Source organism: Macaca thibetana, chromosome 2 (assembly GCF_024542745.1).
Source record: "Macaca thibetana thibetana isolate TM-01 chromosome 2, ASM2454274v1, whole genome shotgun sequence".
In the NCBI taxonomy this organism is placed as follows: domain Eukaryota; kingdom Metazoa; phylum Chordata; class Mammalia; order Primates; family Cercopithecidae; genus Macaca; species Macaca thibetana.
Window position 1 is genome coordinate 92,119,369 of NC_065579.1, and position 16,266 is coordinate 92,135,634.

General features: G+C 44.6%; 1 protein-coding gene across 2 annotated transcripts in view; it reads left to right on the top strand.

The window, feature by feature from the left end:
• The window catches only part of DLEC1 (DLEC1 cilia and flagella associated protein), a 66,581-nt gene that overhangs the window by 19,824 nt on the left and 30,491 nt on the right, over nucleotides 1-16,266 (top strand). Inside the window, exons 5-10 of one of the 2 annotated variants that reach the window (XM_050780276.1) lie at nucleotides 118-338; nucleotides 1,398-1,476; nucleotides 8,402-8,489; nucleotides 9,326-9,499; nucleotides 10,289-10,425; nucleotides 12,324-12,416. In XM_050780276.1, the coding sequence (XP_050636233.1) occupies nucleotides 118-338; nucleotides 1,398-1,476; nucleotides 8,402-8,489; nucleotides 9,326-9,499; nucleotides 10,289-10,425; nucleotides 12,324-12,416 (792 nt within the window). The remainder of the gene's footprint in view (nucleotides 1-117; nucleotides 339-1,397; nucleotides 1,477-8,401; nucleotides 8,490-9,325; nucleotides 9,500-10,288; nucleotides 10,426-12,323; nucleotides 12,417-16,266) is intronic. The other variant, XM_050780277.1, reaches the window with a different exon arrangement.

The window sequence follows — 16,266 nt, forward strand, 5'->3', positions numbered from 1 at the left end:
ATCGTGAAATAGAGTAGAGCTTCTGTTGGCCATCTATGGGTCATGCAATTGGTCAAGATGTCAACATGCACAGTCCCTTTGCCTGTCATTGACTCTATGCTTTTGTATGTTTCAAAGAAAGCAAGTCAACCCAAGAATAAAAACTGGATGAACCACTTACGTGTGCCACAGAGAGAACTAGACCGACTTCTGCTTGCCAGAATGGAGAGTCGGAATCACTTCCTAAAAAACCCCCGTTTTTTTCCTCCTAACACTCCATATGGAGGCAAGTCTCTTGTTTTTCCTCCAAAGAAGCCAGCACGGATAGGAGAATTCCAGAGTACAGAGCCAGAACAGAGGTATGCCTTTCCCTGACTTGAACTCTCAGAAAACCTGCCTCTTTAGAGTTAACCTAGATGGTCCTCTGTTTGGTCTGGCTGTAGAGGTCCCTAGACTTTCGAGGCAGAGTAGCAGTATCAGAACAGAGCAGGGCTGCAGGGTCACCTACTGGTGTGGCCTTTGGACCTTCTCCAGAGTCCTGGGTTTATGCTTTTCTGACCTGCCAGGGGTCTTGAGAAATAGGGGTTGGTGTTGGCCTTTTATTTACATTGGAGGAATCTGGGTCAAATGGAAGCAATCCCATTAGAGGCATAGGTCTTGAATAATAACAGCATTTGAAATTTGATTAATTATAAATAATTAGTGTAAACTGTGATTTTTCTTTAAGAGTGCTTTGCCTATATATAAGTAATTGTCCTTATGAAAGTAATGAGTTGCTTCATGGGTTCATAATTTTAATAAGCCTAAAACTATTAACATTTCTTTATTAGACCTCTAATTTTTTTTATTAAGGAAAATTAGATACAAAAACTAGCTGGGCGTGGTGGCATGCACCTGTGATCCCAGCCACTTGGGAGGTGGAAGTGGGAGGATCACCTGAGCACAGCGATGTAGAGGCTGCAGTGAGCCAGGATTGTGCCACTGTACTCTAGCCTAGGTGACGGAGTGAGACCCTGTTGGGAAGAGAAGAGAAGAGAAGAGAGGAGAGGAGAGGAGAGGAGAGGAGAGGAGAGGAGAGGAGAGGAGAGGAGAGGAGAGGAGAGGAGAGGAAAAGATTAGAGAAGACAAATATTTGAGATACCTACATTAAAAACCCAGTTACCTATTAGTGTTTAAACATGTAGAGTTTTTCCTGTGCATATTGAAAACGAAATATGTCTTCATAAAGATTGGATCATACTGTAAAATTATTTTATAATCTGCATTAACAATAAGATCCAAGAAAACCCCAACAAATGGCATATTGTGAATGTCTTTGATGACCTTTATGTATTTATTTTTACATTAATCAGTCACTGCCTACTATTTCATTGTATGGATGAAACTAACAACCTTCTCCCTCTTTTCTCATCCCACAGTTGTGCTGATACTCCAGTGTTTCTAGCTAAGCCACCAATTGGGTTTTTCACAGATTATGAAATTGGTCCAGTTTATGAGGTAGACGTTCATTTCTTTACAGCTCCCACCCCATCTGCTTTCTTATTTTTAAAAAGTCTTTATTATGGAAATTTTCAACTGTACACAAAACTAGGGAAAAGACTCTAACAACTCCTCATGTGCCCAACATACAGCTTCAACAGTTATCTACATTTTGCCAATGTGGTTTTATCTATTACTCCCACAACCTCTTCATGTGTGCGTCTATATGCACATGTATGTGCTGGAGTCATGTAAGGAAAATATGATATCACGTCATTCTTCAGTTAATACATCAATTAGTATCCCTAACAGATAAGCGTTTTAAAAAGTAACCATAGTACCACTGTCACCCCCAGCCATATTAATAATGATTCCTTAATATCAACTAATATCCATCTATGTCTGATCTTCATTTGTTTTAAACAAAAGTCAATTTATATTTGGTTTCTTTGCATCAGAAATCTAAACATTGCATTTGATTAAAGTACCTCTTAATTCTCCTTTAGTTGATAATAATTCCTCTCCCACCTCTTGCTTTTTAAAAATGCCATTTATTTGTTGAAGAAACTGCAATTCCATACACCCTGGATTTGGCTAATTGCATTATTGTGGTGACTTTAAACGTGTTCTTTTATCTTCCGTATTTTCCACAAACTGGTCATTATATAGAGAGATTTGATGAGATTCAAGTTCCACTTTTCCTCTTTTTTGACAAGAATACTTCTTTGGTGGTACTGTGTATTTCTTATTGCATTCCATTAGGAGGACGCGTGGGATCTGGGTTTCCCATGGTCAGTTATGAATGGCATCAGGAGGAAGCGTGGGATCTGGGTTTCCCATGGTCAGTTATGAATGGCATCAGGTGTTGAAAGTCTGATTCATTCCCTATAAAGTTCTTATCAAACTTGCACTTAATAGTTAACAGCCTAGATGACTGCCAAAGGGCTTACAAAATGGTAATTTCTAATTTTATTATTCCATTTACATTTATTAGCTTGATTTTCCATTTAAAAAACAGAAACAAAACTTTCCCTCTAACTTTGATTCCTATCTCCTCCTCTTTCTTATACTTTCCTGATATCTATAGGTAACTATTTCTATTAGTTTGTGTTCTTCCATTGTTTCTTTTTGAGCCGTAAGCAAATACATATACATATTTGAACCCCCTTTCCTTCTTACCGTCCTCTACGTCTTAACAGTACATCCAATAATGCCTGCAAGAGCAGAGACTTTCTGCGTTCCTTTTTCCCAGTTTCTTTCTTTTAAAAGCCTCCCACCATCTTGGGGAATCAGGTCGAGACCAAGCTTAGCCGTCGCCAACTCTGCTCACCAGGTGCAAAGACAACTAGGCCTAATGATAACAATCCCTTCACACACACACGGATTGCACTTTACAGTTTAAAGAACACTTGCATATCCATAATTCTTTAGGAATGTCTCAACCACTCATGGCAAAAAGCAGACCAATATGGTAGCTCTACATGCTGAACATTAGAGGAAGCATTTTGCTTACTCCATGGACTTAACAGTAATGTGTTGTCTTTTGCACTTCTTCTGTGTCTGGGACTTCTGTGTCTGGCCATCACATTTTAAGGACAGTTGTAGAAGCTGGCAAACACCCAGAGGAAGGGAGCTAAAATCATGTCAGGGAGTAGAATAGGGAAAAGGGAGAGCTGCTCATGGACATATGGAAGATATTCTTCTTCAGGGCTTGCAGATGCCTGCTGTGGAAGCCTGTGCTCAGAGCCTGGAGATCCTGAGGCTGTAGATGAGGTAGACATAGACTGCCATGGAACAGTCTTTCCTCTGATCTTTGCCTACTTCTCATCCCTTTGATGTTCATAACAGTTATTTACCCAGATAAACTATAAAGTGTAAGGATAAAAACATTACAGATTTTCAGTCCTTAAAAATTTATGTCCCGGCCTGGCGCGGTGGCTCAAGCCTGTAATCCCAGCACTTTGGGAGGCCGAGACGGGCGGATCACGAGGTCAGGAGATCGAGACCATCCTGGCTAACAGGGTGAAACCCCGTCTCTACTAAAAAATACAAAAAACTAGCCGGGCGAAGTGGCGGGCGCCTGTGGTCCCAGCTACTCGGGAGGCTGAGGCAGGAGAATGGCGTAAACCCGGGAGGCGGAGCTTGCAGTGAGCTGAGATCCGGCCACTGCACTCCAGCCTGGGCGACAGAGCCAGACTCAGTCTCAAAAAAAAAAAAAAAAAAAAAAAAATTTATGTCCCATGTACCCTTTCTCAGGAGCCTCCCAGGGAACATTCTTCTCTAATAGAAATGAGGAAACCAAAGAAGAGAAAGGCATAGAATGTGGTACCAAGAGATCCAACATAGGGGAGAGGTGAAGGAAATCTCCAGGTTAATAACTCTTAAGAGATTTTGCAGTTAATATTGCTGCAAAGCAAAATTTCCCAAAGCTCAGCAACTTAAAACAATCATTTTATCATGTTTACAAATTCCTTGGGTAAAAAATTCAGACAGAGCACAATGGGAATGGCTTGTTCCACAATGTCTGAGGCCATTGCTGGAGAGAGTCAGTGCTTAGGAGTGACATAAAAGGTGGGGTTGATGCTGCTGATGCTGTTGTAGATAGACTGCTGAGGCTGTCTACCAGAACATCTGTCTACACCACATAGCTTCTCTATGTGGGCTGGGCTTCCTTATAGTATGGCAATCTCAGGTTAATCAGACTTTTACATGACATGCAAGTGAGTATCTGCACTTTTTTTTTTTTTTTTTTCCGAGATGGAATCTTGCTCTGTTGCCCAGGCTGGAGTACAGTTGCAAGATCTTGGCTCACTGCAACCTCTGCCTCTTGGGTTCAAGCAATTCTCCCACTTCAGCCTCCCAAGTAGCTGGGATTACAGGTATGCACCACCACACCTGGCTAATTTTTTATATTTTTGGTAGAGAGAGGGTTTTGCCATGTTGCCCAGGCTGGTGTTGAACTCCTGACTTCAGATGATTCACCTGCCTCGGGCTCCCAAAGTCCTGGGATTACAGGTGTGAGCCATTGTACCTGGCCAAGGATCTGCACTTCTAAGTGAGTATCCTAGCAAGCAAGAAGGAGATTGCATCACATTTTATGACCTAATTTTGTAAGTTGCACAGCACTACATTCTTTGCATGCTGTAGATTACAAACAAATCAGTAAGGTTGGTCCAGATTCAAGGGAAGATATGTAGACTTCATCTCTTTTTTTTTAAACCTTTTTTTTTTTTTGAAATAAGGTCTGGCTGTTGCCCAGGCTGGAGTGCAGTGGCATGATCTTGGCTCACTGCAACCTCTGCCTCCTGGGCTCAAGCAACTCCTCCCAACTCAGCCTCCCGAGAAGCTGGGGCTACAGGTGCATGCCACCACACCTGGCTAATTTTTGTATATTTTGTACAGAAGAGTTTTTGCTGTGTTGCCCAGGTGGTCTCAAACTCCTGAGCTCAAGCAATCCACCTGCCTCAGCCTCCTGAAGTGCTAGGATTACAGGTGTGAGCCAGTGTCCAGCCTAGACTTCATCTCTCATGAGAACAGTGTCAAAGAACTTATGGATGTGTCTTAAAACTGCTACAGAAGTTATCCTATATGATAGCAGTAGGTGTAGTGGACAACTAGCCCAGATTAGAAGAGGCCAGAAGGCTCTATGAGAGGTAGATTTATGAAGATGACGTTGGGAAGAGTCCCTGATACATCTGGATATTTGGGGGAGATATTCGTCGGGTGGTGGAGAAGGATTGAATTATTGGTAAGTACAAAGCAAACAAAATAATTAGTTGATTATTTACTCCAGGAAAACCAAAAATTGTACAAGGCAGGGAAAGGAATGACCTCGTGCTCAACTGTGAATAGCATTACTTAGTAACTTGAATATAACATGAATTACTAATCTAACCAGTAGTATGATATAACTAGACTGGAAAGATGGGGAATAGGAAGGGCATGTCATATGGTGAGTCAGATATGGGAGACGGAAGAGAGACTATCCATATCCTCCATCCATAACTAATACCTAAAACTGAACAAAACTAGTATACTATTTGGAGACATGGAAATAAATACCAAAATAATCAGCTAAAGGAGGAAAAAGTGTTTATCTTTGGGGAGTGGGAAATGGCAGGGTGGGGCCGGGGAAGAGGGCGGTATTTCTATTTTCAAAACCTTGTCGAACTCTGACTCTTTAAACCATGTGGCTATCCAACTTAGAAGAAAACAACTTAAAAAAAACAAAAAACTTTCCACAAAAAGAAACACCAGGCCCAGATCATTTTGCGGGTACAGACTATGAAACATTCAAGCTATTCTCTATTTATGAAACTGTTTCAGAGACTAGAAAAAGAGGGAATGTACCATCGTTATTATGTAATAAGCCTAATTACCTTGACACCAAATAAAAACATATAACAGTCTTGCTTAAGAACATAGGTGCAGAAATACTAGGTAAGAAACAGCAAACCAAACCAAACAGTAAGGAACAACACACACACACACACACACACACACACACACACACACACACACACACACACACACACGGAGTCAATTCTTTGAAACCCAGGAATGCAAGGAATGTCTTCACAGCAGGCCTTGAGTTGGCAGTTGGCTTTCCTAAGCCTATTATTTTTTTTCCTCCAAAGCTTCCAGTGCTGTTAAGGAAAGCCAGCCCGTGCCACAGTCCTTATAATGATCACTGTCCCAAACCTTGCAGCCGCCACAGCTACCATGTTTCACTGCCTGGCCTTCCACCTGCTCCTCATTTCAGCTGACCACTAGTGAAAGCCTTGGTAATTATGGCGATACCATCCCATGGTGCTCACACCCTAGTTCCCACCAGCTGTTTCACAGGTGGATTGGTGTAATATGTAGTGTTGGCCAAAAATGGATGTAAATGCTGATTTAGGAATACAAACCTATAAATAAAAATATGAAGACATACTTCATATTTATGTCGATTTTTATCTGGTGGGGGGGCGCTGGTAGAGGATTTCAACTTTATCTGTAATGTTTTATTTCTTAAGCTGGGTGATGGAAACATGGCTTCTGTCATGTTATAATTTATACATTGTTTTCTAGTGTAACATGTCACAAAACATTAACAAAAGATGTGTACTATTGGGAGAACCCAATCCCGATGTTTAACGTGGGTTCTTTTCTATTTCCTAAATGTCTCGACTGGGTTGAGAAATAAAGGGAAAGAGCACAAGAGAGAGAAATTTAAAGCTGGGTGTCCAGGGGAGACATTACATGTTGGCAGGATCCGTGATGTTCCCCCAGCCGTAAAACCAGCAAGGTTTATTAGTGATTTTCAAAAGGGGAGGGAGTGCATGAATAGGATGTGGGTCACAGAGATCACATACTTCACAAAGTAATAAAATATCACAAAGCAAGTGGAGGCAGGGTGAGATCACAGGACCACCAGATGAGGTGAAATTAAAATTGCTAATGAAGTTTCAGCACGCATTGTCGTTGATAACATCTTATCAGGGAACAGGGTTTGAGAGCAGATAACCTGTCTGACCAGAATTAGGTGGGAATTCTCCTCGTCCTAATAAGCCTGGGAGCACTACAGGAGACGGGGCTTATTTCATCCCTTCGGCTTCGACCATAAAAGACTGGACGCCTTAAAAGGGGCCCTCTATAAGCCTACCTTCAGGGCGCATTCTCTCTCAGGGATATTCCTTGCTGAGAAAAAGAATTCAGCGATATTTCTCCTATTTGCTTATGAAAGAGGAGAAATATAGCTCTGTTCCATCTGGCTCACCGGTGGCCAGTTCAAAGTTACCTCTCTTGTTACCTGAACATCGCTGTTATCCTGTTCTTTTTTTAAGATGCCCAGATTTCATATTGTTCAAACACACATGCTCTACAAACAATTTGTGCAGTTGATACAATCACAGGGTCCTGAGGTGACATTCCTCCTCCTCAGCTTACAAAGAAGATGATGGGATTAAGAGATTTAAGTAAAGATAGGCATAGGAAAACACAAGGGTATTGATTGGGGAAGTGATAAGTGTCCATGAAATCTTCACAATTTATGTTCTTCTGGTGCGGCTTCAGCCGGTGCCTCTGTTCAGGGTCCCTGACTTCCCGCAACAGCGTACCTGTATTGCTGTGCTACACACTGTGTTGGGTGCCTTTGGAGGGTTAGGTCTAGACCTTGCCCTTGGTGGTCTCCCAATCTGGGGTGGGAGAAAAGAAAGTGGGGTTTAAAGGGGTGAATGGGTTACATAAGAGGCCCAATTACATCCTGACATAGAGGTGCCATAACACCTTTCGTGTCCATGGGAAGAATGGTTCAAAGAGATACGTGGTGAGGAAGACAGTAAGTAAGAGCGGAGGTGAGCAAAACTTTGGAACCAGATATCCTAGGCTCAAACCTCACTGGTGCCTCTTTGAACTCCAGTTTCTTCAGCTGTGAGATAGAAACAGTTCCCACATTTCCTGGTTGTTGTGAGGTTCAGGAGGCACAGAGCAGATGCTCATAAATATTAGTTATTATTTTAAACAATAGGTCAGATCTATTCCTGCCTTCATTTTTACCTTGCATTTTATTTATTTATTTTTAAAATTTTAAACTAATTTTTGTGTGTGTGTGTGTGGAGACAGAGCCTCTTCACGTTGTCCAGGCAGGTCTCAAACTTCTGACCTTAGGTGATCCACTTGCCCCAGCCTCCCAAAGTGCTGGGATTACAGGTGTGAGCCACCACACCTGGCCTGTATTTTATTTTTTACTATGGAAACTTCCCAAAACAAACAAAAGTACATAGGATGGCGTAATGAATCCCCATGTACCCCTCAGCCAGCTTCGACCATTACCAACATGTGGCCAAGCCTATTTCATTTCTACTTCTTCCCCCTTTCCATATTAGAGTAAATCCTGAACATTGTATCATTTCGTCCGTAAGTGTTGGTGTCTAAAATAGATCATCTTACCTTTCAACAGATGGTAATCGCGCTGCAGAACACCACCACGACCAGTCGCTACCTGCGAGTCCTCCCACCTTCCACGCCATACTTTGCTCTAGGACTGGGTAAGTTCAGTATCAGTAAGTTCAGTAATAGTAGTGGTAGTAGTAGTGGTGGTATTAGTAGTAGTGGTAGTAGTAGTAGTGGTGGTAGTAATGATGGTAGTAGTGTTGGTAGTAGTAGTAGTGGTGGTGGTGGTAATAGTAGTAGTGGTGGTGGTGGTGGTGGTAGTAGTAGTAGTAGCAGTAGCAGTAGTAGTGTAGATTGCCTCAAAGTCACTTGCTGAGCTTGCCACCAGTTGCTGACTCCCGCCCTGAGTCCAGAGCCCAGCTCCAGACTCCCCCCATCAGCAGTCCCTGAGGGCCCCTCATGCTCCACCAGCAATGCGTCCTCAGAGCCTTGACAGCTCCATTCTCCTGACCGCCTCCACACAGGCACTGGTGCTGCCATCTCCCCACTCCTTGTGCTGCCACTCTCCTCAATCAGGCCCTCTCCACTCCTCACTTAAGTGCCGGCAGCAGCCCCCAGTCAGCCTTCCTACTTTAGTGTCACAGTGTTTGTCTCAAGAACAACTCTGATCATGTCACCCCTGTTCAGAAATCTCAAAAGTGTATCTGCTGCCCACCATAGAAATTCTAAGCCATAGGGCCAGGCATGGCCCCGCCTGACCTTTCCAGATGGATAGGGTCATCTCCCCCCAGGCTCTGGCGTGCTTACCTGGAGTTGTCACCCTTTCAGCCTGCTCCCGTCGCGTGCCCTTATCCTGCCGTCAGCACTGCTGTGGCCCAGAAGGCACTTACAGAGCCAGCCCTGGTCGCGGCTGGGGTCTGTACCAGCTGAGCTCAAGCCCTGGTGGCTGGCTGCTGCCTGGATCCTCACTTGTCACTTTTGTCATGCACAGGGATGTTCCCAGGAAAAGGTGGAATGGTGGCTCCTGGAATGACCTGCCAGTACATTGTCCAGTTTTTTCCTGACTGCCTTGGGGATTTTGATGATTTTATTTTAGTGGAGACCCAGTCAGCTCACACGCTTCTGATCCCCCTGCAGGCCCGGAGGCCACCCCCCGTGCTGACATGTGAGTGTGCACCGTATCTTCCCACAGATTCAGTTAAGGTTGGAGAGTCCCCATAAGGACTGCCTGCCTCTCACGTTCCCTTTGTAGCAGCACGCAGCTTGATTCTCTTGGGCAGGGTCCGTGGGTCCTACAGAGGAAACTGCTAGCAGCTTCTGTAGCTATCCACAGTGTCAAGGCATGATTATCCTGCTTGCTTTTGGGTTTTCTCAGTGGAGATTGACTCACAGCAGAGGAGGAGGCCAACAGTCCAGCTAACCCCACCATAGGTTTTGCTGACTTATGAATACCCCTGAGAGGACCTGTGCCACAATGAGCAAGGAATAGGTGCCTGTGCACCCTGAGGAGTCCTAACAGGTGTTGTCCTCGTGGCTGTAGGGGTAGGCGTCCTTAGCAAAGCTGGCTTCAGCTGGGCTCCCTCAGTGACAAGCTTCTCCAGCTGGGCATAGGCTGGAATTTGGGACTGTGATCCCCCTTACTTCTGCCATAGTCCTCAAGGGCCATGCTGGATGGCCCTGGCTGAGCATTAATCCACAATGGGCACTGACTGCTGCTGCTCTAGCCAGGAGTGAGTAGAGTCCCATGGCACTATTGCCATGTGGCTAGCAGCAGCCTGAGCAGAGCCCAAGTGGGTGCAGGGTCAGGACATGTCCCCACTCATCCTCTCTGCGTAGGGTGCTGGGCTGGGACCAGCTGTCCTGATCTCTGGCTGGACCTCAGGAGAACCATGACAGTAGGGCCCATTCAGAGTGACCTGTTGTTTCTCTTGCACATATTCTTCTGTGGATACAGTGTCACCGGTGTTGGACTGTGGTTACTGCCTCATTGGGGGAGTCAAGATGACCAGATTCATCTGCAAAAATGTGGGTTTCAGTGTTGGCAGGTTCTGCATTATTCCCAAAACAAGCTGGCCACCACTAAGTTTCAAGGTGAGTGATCACAGGTTGCTAACTGGAAAAATTACAAATCTATCAAAGGAAATAACCCCCAGAGGAACTTGCTAGAGTATACCTATGATTGGAAACACGCAGAACACAGAGTGTTGTAAACTCTCTATGCAACTGCCACAACCTGAATGAGAATGGATGTATAAGGGGACCAGTGTTACAGTCCTGGTTATGTCAGTAATACCTGTACCACAGCCGGGCGCAGTGGCTCACACCTGTAATCCAAGCACTTTGCGAGGCCGAGGCGGGCGGATCACGAGGTCGGGGAATCGAGACCATCCTAGGTAACACGGTGAAACCCTGTCTCTACTAAAAAAATACAAAAAATTAGCTGGGTGGGGTGGCACGCGCCTGTAGTCCCAGCTATTCAGGAGGCTGAGGCAGGAGAATGGCATGAACCCGGGAGGCGGAGCTTGCAGTGAGCTGAGATCGTGCCACTGCACTCCAGCCTGGGCGACAAAGTGAGACTCTGTCTCAAAAAAAAAAAAAAAAAAAAAAAAACCTGTACCACGCTGGGCAAGCGGTATCACCTCTCTTATCCTTTAAGCCCTGGCTCAAATGTGACTGCATTCACTCATTCAGTCCTTCTTTATTGTAGCAAATGACTGAATAGTTCAGAGGTTACAAACTGGCTGCCCTTTGGCCAAATTCTGCTGGTATTTATTTGGCACAGCACTTAATATTTTTTGAGCCAACATTTAAAAATAAGGAGATTTGGCTGGGCTCAGTGGCTCACACCTGTAATCCCAGCACTTTGGGAGGCCGAGTTGGGCAGATCACCTGAGGTCAGGAGTTCGAGACCAACGTGACCAGTATGGTGAAACACTGTCTCTACTAAAAATAAAAAATTAGCTGGGTGCGGTGGCATGCATCTGTAGTCCCAGCTACTCAGGAGGCTGAGGAAGGAGAATCACTGGAACCCGGGAGGTGGAGTTTGCAGTGAGCCAAGATCGTACCACTACATTCCAGCCTGGGTGACAGAGTGAGACTCTGTCTCAAAAAAAAAAAAAAAAAAAAAAAAAAAAAAAAAGGAGATTTTACATAAAGTTCTACATTTTCAGTCCTTTGAAAAACTGGAAGATATGCAGGCCAGGGCCGGGATTCACGGTGAGCCTGTTGGCCTGGGCTGGGGGCAGGCCCTGTGTATCCTGTCCTGAGTGCCCTGCTCCACCAGTCCCAAGAGCATCCCAGCACTGACACCATCCATCAGCATGCTCACACCATTATTTTTCTCATAACAAAGATATTTATTTGTACCCAGAAAACAAGGGGCTACATCCAGAGGACGACATTTCAAGATGTTCCAAGAAAGACATTTCACCCTTTTCTGTTACTGACTAGGGTCTTGTAAGCATGGGTTTGTGTCCCTGGCATGCTAAGTGGCTTCTTGTGTAGGCACTGGGGCTGCATCTCTCATGACTTAAGGGCTTGTAGCCAGGGGTGGGTCAGGGTTGGAGGCACATATGCTAGTACCCATGACACAGGGTGTTACTGTAAGGAAAGGACAATGTGCTTTGGGAGCCCAGGGGAGGGCCTGCCCACTCAGCTCACCTCCTGAGTAAGACCTTCTCACATGCCTGTCACTTTGTGTCCCAATCTCTTGGTGATGGTGTTCCTTGTACCTCCTGCCAGTGGTCAGCTCTTCACAGATGTTCTAAGACTTACTCTCCTTAACCTTCAGAACCTCACCTGGTACCTGGTGATGGCTGAGTAAATGCTTGAGGAATGAATAAGCCTCAGTTTCTGCATTACCACGTGACTGGATGATCCTTAAGTTCCTTCACATTGCAAAATGGACGTTTGAAGGAGAGAAGTTTGCAATCTGAATACTGGCTTTTACAATTTCTTCCACACGGTTGTGTAATCTGCTTTTCTTTAAGGCCATTGCAACTGTCGGCTTTGTTGAACAACCTCCTTTTGGAATCCTGCCTTCGGTGTTTGAGCTGGCCCCGGGACATGCTGTATTAGTGGAGGTAGGTAATCAGACATTGGCATATATTTTCTCAACTGCTTGCATGCTTGCATTTGTCTCCATTTTCATGACTCAAGTGTCCAGTCCCATCCCATATGCCAGCCTTAGTGACTTCTGGGGAGACACATATTCTTGCATTCTGTAGGGTGATGTCAGATGTCATTTGACTGTCTTATGAGCATTTTCACAAAGCAAATGCAGATAGCCCTAGCATTGCATCACAAACTTGAGCCTTGCTAGTCCACACCTTTAGTCTGGGAGCCACCTCCACCAATGACCAAGCTGCCTCCAAGATCTTCCCTTGGTTCTTCAGTCTCTACTGGGCCTTCCGTCCCCCATGTCCCTCTATCATCTGGTACCTGCTTATTGTGGTTATCATGACTTTTGTCTCACTTTCCTGCTTCATCCCCAGTTTGTATGGTCAGCAAGGCCCACCTCCCTTAGGCCTCATCCTGAACCTCTGCAGAAGCTCTCAGCGGTCTGCCCCTGGCTATGGGCGTCTCTTTTCCTAACTGGCCCCTTTTGCCGCCCCCCTTCAGCTGGTCACACCTGCTTGCTGGTCCCTAGAGGTGCCCATGAGAAATGGTGCTGCTTCCTGTCCCTGCTGTGGCATACTGCCACTCTCCCCAACTCCTGGTCTAGGAGTCTGGCTTCACTGCATGTGACTGGGTGTGGGGCTGCCACAGACATGCTTGGCCTTTCACACTAGCCTGCCAAGGGAGGCACCTGACGTTCAGGAGCAAAAACTGTCTGGCTTCTCGGGGGTGGATTTGGCCTGTGCCATATCACCAGGTAGTGAGATCCAGCAGCCCTTATTAGCTCTTAAACTCAACTGCACATTGCAATCACCTGAGAGACCTGAAAACAACACCAAGGCCCCACCCCTGAGGTTCTGAGTTCACTAGACTGGGCTGTGGCCTGGGTACAGGACTTCTGAAGTCCCCCAGGGAATGCTGGTGTGCGGCCAAGTTGGAGTTCGACTGCCACGCTCTCAGGAAGGGCTTCCTCTTATCAGCTGCTTTCCAGTTTCAAGCGCCCAGTGGGTTCTGGAGCCCTAAGATGTGGCTCTCTTATTCAGGTCCCTGCTGATCTAATCCCTGATGAGAACCTAGTTCTTGGGATTGAGACTGAGCCAGTTCAGGGGCTTTGTCAGGCCTCATCAACTGCTGAGGGGCAGGTTGGGTCCACAAGGCCCATACACAGGCCAGGTTCCCTGTTCTCTTGGTGTAGTCCAGGCCTTGTCACAGGCTCATCAAAGCGTTAAGGAATTGGAACTGCTCTGCCCTGGACATCCCCCTCATCCCGTCCTCCTGGGATCTCCAAGTAAAGGAAGAGGGTAGCAGCAGGACTCTTAGGGGAGCAGCGAGGGAGCCAGGAGAGGCTTTCCCCTTTGCCTTTCTTGAGTATTTTGTTTATTGATTGTTTAGGGTTTTGTCTGTTCCAAAATGTATTCATAGTTCCAAATAAGAAATATATTTGCATGATTAAACATTCAAAAGAGAGGCTGGGTGCAGTGGCTCAGGTCTGTACTCGTAGCACTTTGGGAGGCTAAAGCAAGAGAACTGCTTGAGTCTGGGAGTTAAAGACCAGCCTGGGCAACATAGTGACATACTGTCTGTATAGACAATTTTTAAAGTAAAAAATAAATTCAAAAGAGCCAGGTGTAGTGGCTCATGCCTATAATCTCAGCACTTTGGGAGGTCAACATAGGAGGATCACTTGAGGCCAGGAGTCTGAGGTTACAGTGAACTGTGATTGAGCCACTGTACTGCAGCCTGGGCAACAGAGTGAAACCCTGTCTCTAAAAATAAATAAATAAAAATAAAATATTCAAAAGATGCACATAGGTAAACAGTGAAATGCTCCCTTTCACCCCAGTTCCTCAGCCATGCAGAGGCCACACCTGGCCAGTTTTCTGAATGCCCTTCCAGAGATAGTCTATGCCTAAATAAACAACTGTACATGTTTTTTTCCCCATTTTTTTTTCTTCACACACAAAGTTGCCCACTCTGTACTCTGTTCTTTGCCTTGTGTTTTCACTTAACTCTATATCTTAGAGATCATTCTCATATGTTTTAGTAACTGCATAGTATCCTACTGTGTGAATGGACCATAATTTAGTTCAGCAGTGTCCTGCTGATGGACACAAAGATTTTTTTCTGATCTCTGGCTACAAATTATGTATAAATTATACATACATCACTCTGTCCAAGGATGAGTCTACCCACAGGATACAGTCCTTAAAGTAGATTTGCTGATCCAGGGCTTTGTGGCCTCATAATTGTAATGCATGTTGCCAAAATCCTTACCATGCAGATTGTACCAAGTTATACTTTCAACAGCAATATGTAAGGGTGTCTGTTTCCTTACACCTTTGCCAATACAGTATATTATCAAACTTAGAAACTGTTCATGGACATTGTATATTAAAACATACACAAAAATAGAACAATGATCACCCATGTTTTCATTACTCATCTTCAGCAATGATCAACTCTTGGCCAATCTTGTTACATCTCTACCCCTCCATTTCCCTCAGCCAATCCCCACCCTGCTCTTCTAGATGATTTTGAAGAAAATCAAGACAAAATATCATTGCATGTATCAGAATGAAACTAGACCCATATCTCTCACTGTATACAAAAATCTACTTATTAATACAATGGATTAAAGTTTAAATGTAAGACTTGAAAATATAAAACTACTAGAAGAAAATAGGGGAAATCTCTATGACATTGGTCTGGGCAATGATTTTTTTGTATACGATTTCAAAAGCACTGGCAACAAAAGTGAAAATAGGGGCCAGGTTTGGTGGCTTCACACTTTGGGAGGTTGAGGTGGGAGGATTGCTTGAGCCCAGGAGTTTGAGACCAGCCTAGGCAACATAAGGAGACCCCATCTCTAGAAAAAAATTTTAAATACTAGCCAGATGTGGTGGCATGCCCCTGTGGTCTCAGCTACTTGGGCAGCTGAAGTGGGAGGATCGCTTGAGCTCAGGTGTTAGAGGCTGCAGTGAGAAACGATCACACCACTGCACTCCAGCCTGGGTGACAGAGTGAGACCCTGTCTCAAAAAACAAAACAAACAAACAAACAAAAAAACAAACATGAGTAGACAAATGGGATTACCTCAAACTAAAAAGCTTCTACACAGCAAAGGAAACAAGCAACAGAGTGAAGAGACAATCTGTGAAATGGGAGAAAATACTATCACATCTGAGGAGGGGTAAATTCCCAAAATGTATAAGGAACCTAACTCAATAGCAAGAAAACAACCTGCTTTTTCTAATGGGCGAAAGACCAAATAGACATTCCTCAAAAGAAGACATATAAATGGTCAACGAGTATATGAAAACATTCTCAACATAATTAATCATCAGGGAAATGCAAATTAAAACCACAGTGAGCTCTCACCTGACACCCGTTAGATGGCTATTATCAGAAAGATGAAAGGCATGTGATGGCGAGGATGTGGAGAGAAGGGAACCGTTGCCCACTGTTGATGGGAATGTAAATTAGTACAGCCGTTATGGAAAATAATATGGAGTTCCTTCAAAAAATTAAACATAGAACTACCATATGATTCAGCAGTCCTACTACTGGGTATATATACAAATGAAATCTAGCTGGAGTGCAGTGATGTGATCATTGCTCACTGCAGCCTCTAACTCCTGGGCTCAAAAGATACCATTTAAAAGATATCCACACTCCTATGTTCATTGCATCATTCACGATAGGCAAGCTATGGAATCACCCAAAGTGTCTATTGATAGAGGATAAAGAAAATGAGGTATATGTACACAATGGAATAACAGCCTTGCAAAAGAAGGAAATCCTGTCGTTTGTGACAAC